A 12,397-nucleotide genomic window follows, 5' to 3' on the forward strand; every position below is an offset into this window, starting at 1 on the left:
ACAGATAATACAAAAAAAATGAATGTACCCACAAACAAATATGTTAAACTAGCTGTTGCCCGCAACTTCGTCGCCGTGGGTAGAAGATATAAGTTATGATTTAGGTATACCTGCCCGGTTTTTTCACATTTTCCATTGTATCTTAGCTCCTATTAGTCGCAGCCTGATGGTTTATAGCCTAAAGCCTTCCTCGATGAATGGTCTATTCAACACAAAAATAATTTTTCAATTTGGACCAGTAGTTCCTGAGATTAGCGCGTTCAAACAAACAAACAAACTCTTCAGCTTTATAGATTAGTATAGATAAAACGATCCTTTAATCAGCAATCTACAATAGTTACACTTTCTCGTTAGTCGTTTCTTCCTTAGGGTGTTCGTCAACAGTCTCCAACCTCGGTTTATCACCATTTTCCTCATGCACCGAGTCTTCTGCCGGTGTTTCTACGTCGGCTGGCTTCTCTTCTGGCTGGTGGTCCTGGGTCTGTTTTACAAGAGAGCTCATCACGATGGTCGGCAGTTCCAAATTCTTCTGTTGCAGTCGCATTTCTACTATCATGCTTCGTACTAATATGAGGACGTAGAGTTGGAATACTGAAATGGAAAATTCAAGTTAGAGGCTATAAAAGATCATTTTGAGATAATAAAAAATGAACTTCTTATAAAAGAATGGTTGTGATAAGACGGCACGCCTGTATTTTAGTTCCTTATATATTTTTTTTTATTATGTAACGCCTTAATGGTTATACTAACATAAAAACTAGGATAGCAAAAATGTGTTCATTGATCTTCGAATGCACAATGTCAGTGTGGTAGCTAACCTCTAATCACATAAAAATATATGAGGAGTGCAATTTTGGAAGCTGTTACTTTACATTTTCCTTTTTCTCATTTGCGCATTTGCCTTGGAACTGGTTAAATGGAGCGGTGAGTTTCATGAATTGTAAAAATAAAGGTCTTAACTCCACCTCATGAAGTAATATTACTTCATTAGAGTCACTACGCACTGCTTGCAATGGAGCGTCTTTTTTCACATCTAATAATATTACTTTATTCGGAAGTGGTAAGCTCCTCATTTATAAGGCAGGCCCCACTCCACGCTTCCTATCTGTAAATCTACTAATGAACTTGCAAATAACTTACCTATGCTGAGCACGAGGGTTGTGGCCACGACTACTCCGATGGCCGCCACCACTAACGAGTAGAACATGATGGACGTGATGATCGCCGCGATGCAGTACTTCATGTACACTCGCATTAACTTTATGTCATTCTAAATAGAATAAATTAAATAATAGCTTAGTATTTACATGTGTGTTGGAAACGGGCACGTTGTCTAAGGTAGGTACTTTAAGGGTATTGGGTAGCCATCTCATTTAAAAATTCTCTCTGATTTAGATATTTAGGGCAAAGAATATGGTCTGTTGTGAATAGTCAAGAGGTCATCACGGGGGCAAGCATTTTTGTGACCCACATGTTCAGATTCTTCACGTCTTTGTGCATGTGGCTTGAATGTTCACTGTTCACTGGCTCTCTACACAACGACAAAAATCATTACAGCAGAAAAAGTAGTCGATACACCACTATTCATGCAATGTAATATTGCGTTACGACTAGTTCAAAGAATAAAGAGGGACAGTGGTTCCAACCCAGATAACATAATCGACTGTCTGTGAAATATCCCGAGACATATCCATTTGAATCTGTGAGAGGGTATTTTTGTTAAAGGCTTACCCGATAAAGAGCTGCAAGTAGAATAACATGGAACGCCAGCTCGGTGGTGTACGCGAGCATCGGCACCGTCTTGGTTGCATAGTCTTCTAGAATCGAGTCCTGCACCTGTTTCAATACGGGAGCAAAGCCCTCCTCTGCGATGCCTACTAGAGATATCACCTGAAAACAAAAAAAAAAGATGAAACTGATTGTTTGGCCTTTTATTTTATACTGTTTCAGTGAACTTCTAAATGAAGAAGACGGAAAAGTTGTAGTTTGCCCCCGGATTCATTCTTTTCTTTTTAAAAAGCGACTCCCGCACTAAGGAATTTAATCCTTGTGTCGCGGGGGATTTCACAAACATGCAAATCACGTGCACAACAACACCCAGACTCAGAACAAGCATTCGTGGATCACACAAATGCTTGTCCTACGCGAGGATCGAACCCGCGACAGTGGGTTTGGCGTGGTGACCTCAACCACTCGGCTATCCGAGCAGTCGAAATTTTATGCTTTTCATTGATTTCATGTTTTAGATTGATCAAGCTCAAAGTTCTGTTTTATGTGTATATGAGTAGTGTAATTGGTTTTTACCGTTCTATCCTATTCAATAAATAAATAATAAAAGTTCAAACTTGCACCATCATCGTCAGGGCTCGGAAACCTCGGTCATTTTAATACAACGCATAGGTACATATTCAGAAAACTTTTGATTCTGCTTGAACAGAACCGATATTAACTACTACAGTCCCGCCTCAGATCAATATTAAGCAGCCAAGTATAATTATAGAGCGTAAATCCGCTCCATTAAGCATTGAAGAACTAAGCTCCGCCTCCACTTTTAACCTGTATATTTCTGCCTTGACATCTTCCATTTTTTTTAAAAGAAGAGTTCATATAATTGAAGGACGATGATGGTCCATCGCATTAGTTTCACCCACTAGCTGAAAATGTCCTGCCGATTACTAGATAAAGCCCAACTTGTCTCTTAGTAAAAGTGTGCATCGACTTACCGCTAAAATGATATTCAAATAGCCAGTTATGAACAGGCCGATCCTCACAGGAGCCAGCCAGCAGCACCAGTCCAACTTAAAGTTCACCACCGCGTTCTTCACATACTCATAACTTTTCTCCATCTTTTACCTTTTGACGCGTGAACACAGATGGACATTCAAACGAATTGTACCGAAAATGTCACCGCATTATAATTATACGGCTTAATTAGGATGCTGGTTAATTAGAAGGACGTTTACAATTTTTATATCTATGCTAGTAATTGTCCTAGTGGTCAGTTTCCATGCGAGTGTGTTAATTTGTTTTAGTGATTTTACCTTGGCCTAGGAATTTCTCCTATATGCCTAGGAGGCAGATATTGTGGCATGGCCTTGTCTTCGGTAAATGTAAAGAAAAATACAGTTGCACCTTAGTGGTATATGTTTTGCAGGAAAACTCCAAAAGATATTTATGTGTTTTATTGGCGGGATTTAACCTCGTAACGACCCCAATATTTTTTGACTTTTCGCCAAGGGCAATTCAATAGTGAATAAGCAGGCTTTCTTCCTGCACGTAAACTTCAGCGCGAAGAACATTGATAACGTCATGCAAGATTCCTATAGTAATAAAAATTTAGAATTAAATAAAACACAAACATTATACAAGTATAAGATTTTTATTCGAATATTAAAACTCCCGTATCCAATGTTAATATTCAATATTTTCAGGCTTTTTACTTTGGATCCTGTTCTGTTCAATAAAGTTGAAATCAAGAGGTTGTGTCTGAATTCAGGTACATTCAATGACAGTTTTAATTTATAAAAATTTTCATAAGCATTGAGAATGCGGTTGCCGATAGATACCAATTATGCAAAGGTCTCTTTTGAAACAACCTCTTTCTGAAAATAGTCAACGAACTACAAAAAAAATTACCATCGTAAAACAACAGTGAAATCAAAGTACATCGTAAAATGGTTCCTGTAATGGCATTATGCATTTTCATATTATACTTATGTTCGTAAAATTCTTAATATTTTTGGGCAGTGTTTTTTTTTATTATGGAAAACCTAACAATTTTTTTATTAAAAACCGTCTTGTAAGCAATAAAGGCACTTAAAATTAATGCTATAATTCTTATCAACATTACTTATTTGGCAAAATTAATTGAAAACTTTTGTTTCAATAGTTTTGAAATCATAATTATACTAAGTGCTGCGTATATTCATTACGACGAAAGAGATTATCTGGCTGAAGTTGTTGCTAAAGTTAGTTATGAAAATAATGTCGAAGAAATGTTAAGTCGAGATTGTATTAGGTGAGAGATTTCAAAATCAACAGGTAGATAAGTTTAATTAATTTTCGGGACTGTATTGAGTATTTTATTAAAATATATTTAGTACTTACATATAGGTAAGATAACAGATAATAATTAACATATTATAGAGGAGAATAATACATTTCAACATATTATGTGTTAGGAAAGTGTGTTGTAGTTTCACAAGCGTGCAAAGAAACGTCAAAATTGAATTACTTCGTTGACTTTAGGTATATTTACAATGTACATATATTTTATAGAATTATCTTAATAAAATTTCACTAAACATTAACAAATATACAATTTAATGTTCTAAACAATTTTAGTGGTCAGTTGTATGGAAAAATTCAGAAATAATAATTATATACAACAAAAATAAATCATTTTATATAATATGACATCGCAATAGGATATTAAACTAAAAAAAACGAATAAGAAAGTCAGGTAGATTTGAATAAAAAATGTTGGATATCTAAAATGGTGGAATGTGGGACAAAACGTCACTTGTCGGTAAAAAGAGTACTGATAAGTGACGTCACAAGAGTTAAACTTTGTATCACATTAATTTTGTTTTTACGTTACAATTAGAAATCTATCTGACAGACTTATTCGATTTTTTTATTTAAACACCCAATTAAATAATGTAAAATCATAATAAAATAATATAAATTTATGCATACTGGTGTATATTTGTATGTAAATTTACTAAATATACATATAAAATATAATATACTTTGCAATACGTACATTTTAATTGACTAACTACTTAGTTACAATTTGAATTAATATTTTGATGTTTTGACACAACCACCGGTATATTTATCACAAATTAAATATTATAATAACATATTAACTTTGATGGTTCATGTCCAAACATATAAAGAATATGATATGATACAATATAATATACTTTGAATAACAGTTTTTTAATGCTAAAATACGGTTTTATTTTTATTATTCCAAAAAAGTCCAACGAATTTTAAAAATACCCGATCGGGAGTTTGAAAGAATCTGAACATACATATTTAATGTTGATTATAAACATTGAAAACAAAACCGTATTTTGATATATACAATAATAAAACATTACAAACAAATATATCCGATCAGTATGCAAGACCCTGTAACCCAACCCGAATAAAAACAAAATTATATTAAAATAAACATTTATTTGTGAACAAAACCTTCGACTATTCGAACGCAGGTGGAGTCGAAATAACAAATTACAATATTTATGGGAAGGTACATCATATGTAGTGTGTGTGCTGTTAACCATTTTGAAATCAATCAATTTAAAGGTTCAAAACAAAACCTTCAATTCAGAAATACCGTATACCCTAACACCATGGCTTATAGAATAAAAATTGAACATTGAGTTTGATATTTAACATTCAAACGATATTTTCATAGAGAAAATTAATACTAGAAAAGAATAAGGTAAATAATATGGCACAGTATTGCCTCAAAATAATAACATGATTGCACATACTTAACACATAAAACGGAATACAAAAGATATAGAAACAATACGATTGTAATCATCACTCAGTATAGTCAGTATCAACAAACAGTATTCATTTATTCAACTGTTTTGTCTATCAATGTACGAAATGTTTTACAAGATGATCCTTCGTTGCCATAGCAACAGCACACACAAATACCGACACTTACTTCATAAGTGCATGAACGACCGCATTCGCATTCAAGGCTTTCAAGTCTGTGTACGTTTGTCCTGTGCCGACAAAAACTATAGGCTGGCCAGTGATGTACGTCATAGAGATCGCTGCACCGACTTTATCGTCAATAGTATCAAACTTGGTTAGAACTATACCGTCTATGACGTGCGGGTTGTTTGAGGAGCTGTGGTCGGCTAAGGCTTGGTTGAACTTGACTAGTTGGTCGACGGCCTCGTTGCCTACGAGGGCCTCGCCTACGAACAGTACGAGGTCGGGGTCGTTGACCTTGATGAGTTTGGCGAGGGCTCGCATGAGAGGCTCGTTGTCCTGCATGCGGCCGGCCGTGTCTATGAGTACTACGTCGATCTTGGAGTCGGACGCGAAGCGGATGGCTTCCATTGCGATGCCGGCTGCGTCTTTGCCTGTAGGGAAAAGGAATATTTAGAAATTTATATAAAATACTAGTTTTAATTTTTATAAATTAATTTGTATAAATTTTAATTTTAACGTGCTAGTTGCCGCTACCTATTTTGTATTTCATGAATGACATGGGGTGAAAATTTTATACTTAAAGAAGAGATTGGACATGTCGCATATTGATTTTTAGCGTAATTTCGAGTGAATTCTCGAGATCTTCATTTTTCTTCCACGAGAGTGAATAACTTCTTAAATCATGAATAATCCTTTCTAAAACAAACAGACTTAGCAGCTTATAAACTACCAATTTTCGTGCATAGCAAGGAATCTGTTTTGTCTAATGCTAAACTAAAACTAAATAAATAACTAAATAAATAAATAAATAAATAAACTAATTTTCTTTTCTACCCTCAAAATACCTTATACCAAAATACTAATTGCATTATTGTGTTAGTTTGTCAGCTTTCATCTACATTTCCTGACAGTTGTTCACTAATGACTCAGTGGCATGTGCTCACCGTATCCCTTCTCGTACAGCGTGACCATGCCCCTGCCGCGATGCGCGGCGGGCGGGTGCAGCGCGGTGAGGTGCCGCGCGTGTGTCCGCAGCTGCTCGACCGCTCCCGCGCGGAACGTGTCGCACGCCGCGATCAGGACCGACAGGTCGTTCTCGATCAACCAGAAGCAGATCTTTGCTAGGTTCGTCGATTTGCCGACGCCGTTCACCTGAGGATGGGTTTTGGTGTTTAGATTGTATGATTGGTTTGGAGGTGTTGTGAAGTTTTTTTAGAATAAGTATGAAGTTGTGAGCTTTGAACGCAAGCATCTAGATGAATAGGCTTGGCTTTCATAATACCTAAGTATTATGAAAATTTTAGAGAAGAAAATAGGAAAGTTATAAGCATGCAAAACCTCTAGATTTATGATGAAAATATTATTTACAAAGCATTAGGTTACTGACAAACTTATCTAATACGAAAGCAATGAATACTAAACATTATAATGTCTAGACTTTTAAGCATGTTGAAAAACTTAACACTTATAAAGTGATATCCTATTCAGTATCAGTAAAAAAGCGACCAAACCAAACTATCAAACCCCATTTTTTGTTTTCTCTCTTACAAACACTAATTTTGAAACAAACATCCAAAACCACTATACATCATATTATAAATTAAATAAAAAAATGCTGCTCACCCCACAGAAGGCCATAACATAAGGTCTCCCCTCCTGCTTGGCGTGCAGACAGTCCCTCAGGATGTCGACGCGGCGCTTCGGAGACAGGATCTGCACCAGCGAGTCCGTCAAAGTCTGCTTCACTGTCTTAGCCACGCTGTCGAATGTGCCTAGAACCTGGGAATTAAATATTCATATCAATATATTGGCACGAGAAACGGGAGGCCTATGCCCAGCAGTGGGAGGAAAAAGGCTGTGGATGATGATGATGATATCAATTTAATAGTACTAATATTATTCGGCTTTAATTTACTAGCTTTTGCCGTTGGGCCCGCCAGCTACCCATCGAAAACGATACCACGGGAACATAACATCGGGATAAAAATCATTACCATTCTATCCGTGCAGTCGAATATCGTTTTTGAATATTTTTTCAATGTTTTTATCAAAATCATAAAACCGTATTTGAGTCGCCCGTCTAGATTCGGACCCACTCGAAGTCGAAGCATCAATTGCTACTTCCTACCTAATATAAATGCGAAAATTTGTTGCATGGATGTTTGTTCCTCTTTTATGCAAAAACCACAAACGGATTTATTCAGTTGGTACACAGATAAAAATATAACCAGGATATAATAGAACACATAGGATATTCTTTATCCAGATTTTTATGTCCGAAAACAACTCCTATTTGCATTGCATAGTTACGCCGACAGTTTTTATCTTGATTTTATGTTCCCGTGGGATCATATTCGATGTATAACGGGCGGGCAATAACTATACTTCTCTATATCCCCTTACCTTTCCCTCCAGCTTGGTAGCGACGGAGTCACACAGCTTGGTGGCTATCTCCGCGGCGACGTTCTTCCCGATGAGGTGGTCCTGCAGCTTGTCCAGCACCGGACGCATCGTCTCCTCCGTCAGGGCCTTCGAGCCCACCAGCCCTGAGGACATAGCAATGAAGATGATTAGTATGTTGAAGCTTAGCGGTTCATTATTATTTTCATTTCTAGTTTATAATTTAACAAACTGATTATACTCGTAACTTTTTTCTTATTTTAGGCATTACCACACACCTCCAAAAATAATAATGTTAAATATTTCACTTCAGTAAGGTGATTTAATAATTTAGTGGTTTATTTCAATGTGAATTTTATTCTTGATACTTCTTCAAATGAAACGATCAAATGGTCTGCAATACCCACATTAAAGGAAATTATTAATTTCATTCATGATCTACAGAATCCCCTCTCGCAAATGCCTATGAATATTAGTGTAAAAATCTTAAATTAGCTTGCTGCAGTTTCAAATAATAATCTATCTATATTTTTTCCTGGATGGGAATCCAACGACATCCGGCATAGCAGTCAGGGTTTTCCAACATAGTACTATTTGCAAGTAAACATTTCGCACGCGTCGTATTACTCCTATCGATAATATGATAACAATCCCTACATTAGTTACATCCGTACCCTTGAATATGCTGAACATTCCTCCGCTCTTCTTGGCCGCGGGCGCACTCTGGTGTTCCACCTCCTCCTCATCGCTGCTCTCCTCGGACTCCACCTCCAGGTCTCGGATAGCGCCCGTCATTTGACCGATCAACTGTTACAGAAAAATTAATTTAGAACGAGGATAAAATTTTTGAAGCTCAGGTTTTTATACATATGGCAACTTTTATTTGGGATTGACCTCGAAGCTTAATTCTCGCTTTTTCATGAGCAAAAATATATGAAATGATTAAAGTAATTTGAATGCATGTTTAACAGAATCTCGGGTCTAAGATGTCGAAAAGCCAGTTTTAGCAGCGCATTACAGAAGGGCGTCTAAGTGTTACAGTACACCTACTAAAAACACCCCGGAACGCGTTCCACTACTGAAGCCAGTCACGGGATCGCAAGCGTATGCACTACGCGACTTTGGCTAAAAATGCGAAAGTATTTCTGCCTGTCTACTAAACTACTGAACCGATTATAATGAAATTTGGTACACAGGTCTTCACAGATAGTTAAGAAGCTGACGCGGGCAGCAGCTAGTTCACTACATAGTCTATATCTAGTGTATACCTGTACTAAGTGTACTATACCTGTGTGTCGGGTGTGACCTCGTTGTTGGCGTCCTCCGCCTTGTCCGTACTGAAGTCCAGTGAGGGCAGGTCGCGCGTGTTGCCGCCGAGCTCCCACACGCGCGGCTGCTTCACGCGCTCCACCTTCGGACTCTTTGGTGACTTCCTGTAGTGTACAATTGCGAAATTAGTCTTTGTTTTTATACTGTGGAGTTTGTTATGCTGTTTCTTCTCCAATGCTAGAGTTAGGCAGCTAGAAAACGGGATATTATGTATGCTTTGACGTTAAAAATGTATTGAAAAATAAGCCGATTGAGCTTAGTCATGAGTCAACACTCGGCTATCTGTGCAGTTAAAATGCACGCTTGATCAGGTTATCTATCTATTCAGGCTATGTTTTTGCAGTTCAAGTTTTCCTACTATTTAAACCAACTGTGAAGTTTTTTGCCATTCAATCTATTACAAGCTACTAAACTACTGCTTAGCTATTAAATTGCTACTTACTTAGGTAACTCCTTCTTGCCTTTAGAGGCCAGTTTCTGAGCCAGCTTGGCTCTGTTCATAGCGATCACATCGTCTTCCGGCTCGGGAGATTCCTCCACCTTGCCATTGGTCATGTTCTTATTTTCTACTATTTTAACTGAAACAATTATATTTTATACTTTACTAAAATCATCATCAATCATTTGTCATATATCGATCTTTGATGGTCAGTTCATATTATGTGAAGAAGATAGTAGATAAGTAAGAACAATAATAGGAGTGCAGATCTGCTACATAAACATTAAAGATTAAGGTCTTTGAGAAAGTCACACAAAATGAAAGTGGAGTGGACACAATTGGCGAATTTCACTAAGCAATGAGCCCAATTTTATTAGCAACCCTATAGGACCTTCTGAATAGCAAAACATTTTAAAACCTAAGAAAGTAAGATCAGTAAAAATTAGATTAATCACATTTGTTTTATACCCGAGCAGATTCATCAAATTATCTTATGTAACAGGATTACATTGGGTAACTTAAACACTAATTAGGTAACATAATTATTAATTATACATAAATGCTAATATACAATTACACTAATTGAAACTAGTTCAAACTGGGCTTATGTAACCACAACATTTACTAATGAGTATGAATCAGAAAGGCAATGATTAACACTTATAACTTTATTCTTTTGTCCAAAAACTTAGAACAGATTTAGGTTTTTTCAGTAACTTTTTGTTGCTGTTTCTATCATTGTCTATCATTCTAGTAGATTGTTGTTCTAAATAAACTTGGAAGACATTGTGGGACTAACAGAGTTCCAAATTGGTCAAAATGTGAAAGACATGCATATAGGCAGACTTAATTTTAGATAATTATTGAATAGATTAAATGTTTACCTGATTTCTTGCCCTTTTCCTCCCCTCCCCTGCGTTCTATCATAGAAGCTACAGTCTTTTTAGACTTCTGCGAGTCTTCAAATGATCTCATTAGTTTTGGAATCTTAGCTTGTGACTTAGCTGCAAAAAAAAACAATAATTAATCAATTTTAGGGCTCGTTACTATGGATGTTAAGTATTAGGTACTTTGGGAATGTGTTATTTTTTTTAATTCTAATTAAAGTAATAAAACCAAGACAAAACTAACATTTTTCACTAAAAAATATTGAGTTTCATTAAGAATCAACAACAGAAAAATAGGAACATAACACCAATAACTTAATTTATTACAGGTGAAAATGTATGAATGAATTTCAAAACATTTATAGATAAATAAAAACTCAAACGCACCCCATTTTTCGCAATCCCTCAAAACTTTATCAAATGACATCTTGAAATCGAAATCCATGATATGCCGGGCCCCCTGCAGCTCATTCTTATACTTGTCCCTAAACTCCAGGTGGACATCATTGAGGAACTTGTCCACATATGATAGCTGCAGTATACGCTGGTACGCCACCACAAACACCAGCTCAAACTCATTGTCGAGTTTGTATTGCAGTGTTAAGGCATTATGGTTGAATGTATTGTTGCCTGAACGCTCCTGAAAAAGAAAAAAAAATAGTCTGTGTCTGTGTATGTACTACTTATTATTTCTAATTTAATAAAGTTACTAAAGTTAGTATAAATTGCTAGTTGTTAAGGTAATCTAATTAGGATTATGTAGCAATGATCTAGTTTCTTAATATTTTTGACTTAGAAGGTCAATGTATTAATGTAATACAAATGTGAATGTATCCAGTAATTATATTGCATTAATATTTAAAATAACTTTACATCGATATTCAAACATATGGTACTTTCCCAAGTAAAGATAATGTCACATAGACTTTGATAACATTGGAAGAACGCAATTAAAATAAATCAAGGACATCATTGCATACATTCTGTTCGTAACGTAGATTGTTGAGTTATTGTTAATCAAAAGACACTTTAGCATATGTAAATTATACAAGTTCTGAATACTTAATCAGATTAAACTACAGTTCACCAAAGGTTTCCCAACTTGTTCAAGTGCTTACTTGTAATATCACACTGCGAATTAGAGCGTTCACCGACGGCGAAAAAATTTCACTTGTACTCTGGAAACACCACAGCACTATACCTCCTTTACTAAAGATGCTGAATAGGTCTAACATTTTGTAAAATAATTGCGTTATTCACAAAAGAGTAACTTTACAGATGTTTCGTCGTACTACGTAGGAATGTGTAATGTGTATATGACAGATAACTGACAACTCACGATCTGACGATCCAGCATTCCAGCTGGATGGATTCGGAACATAAACCAACAACACAAAGGTCACAAGATTAACAAAAACAATTTCTATAGATACTTTTGAAAATATTTCAGTTACAATTAATCGTCTGGTTTTATGCAAAATATATTATTGAGTATTAAGCATGATAGTGCGACCGAATTATGTGGATATTTTGTCGGGACCGTTACTTATATTACGAAACAAAATCAGGGGAATTGATTACTTTCAGTATTGAAACGCACCTTGTGTCTATGGTTTAAAGCCAAACAGTGTTGTTACTTTATTAATGGGAAATGCCC

At 36.0% G+C, this 12,397-nt stretch overlaps 2 protein-coding genes across 2 annotated transcripts; both read right to left on the reverse strand.

The window, feature by feature from the left end:
- Positions 1–304: 304 nt before the first annotated feature.
- LOC113503694 lies at positions 305–5,070 on the reverse strand. Its single transcript, XM_026885756.1, has 4 exons — positions 2,724–5,070; positions 1,732–1,890; positions 1,141–1,270; positions 305–591 (listed from the first exon to the last, which is right to left on the reverse strand). Exons 1-4 carry the CDS (start codon positions 2,844–2,846, stop codon positions 338–340), a joined length of 666 nt encoding a protein of 221 aa, XP_026741557.1. The 5' UTR covers positions 2,847–5,070; the 3' UTR covers positions 305–337.
- A 104-nt stretch (positions 5,071–5,174) lies between these two features.
- On the reverse strand, positions 5,175–12,062 carry LOC113503693 (signal recognition particle receptor subunit alpha homolog). The gene is made up of 10 exons (XM_026885755.1): positions 11,859–12,062; positions 11,128–11,380; positions 10,738–10,857; positions 9,857–9,992; positions 9,374–9,518; positions 8,760–8,892; positions 8,089–8,231; positions 7,309–7,464; positions 6,630–6,837; positions 5,175–6,116 (listed from the first exon to the last, which is right to left on the reverse strand). The coding sequence occupies exons 1-10, from the start codon at positions 11,973–11,975 to the stop codon at positions 5,686–5,688; spliced, it is 1,842 nt and encodes a 613-aa protein (XP_026741556.1). The 5' UTR covers positions 11,976–12,062; the 3' UTR covers positions 5,175–5,685.
- Between the last annotated feature and the right edge of the window lie 335 nt (positions 12,063–12,397).

This window comes from Trichoplusia ni, chromosome 20 (assembly GCF_003590095.1).
Source record: "Trichoplusia ni isolate ovarian cell line Hi5 chromosome 20, tn1, whole genome shotgun sequence".
Taxonomy (NCBI): domain Eukaryota; kingdom Metazoa; phylum Arthropoda; class Insecta; order Lepidoptera; family Noctuidae; genus Trichoplusia; species Trichoplusia ni.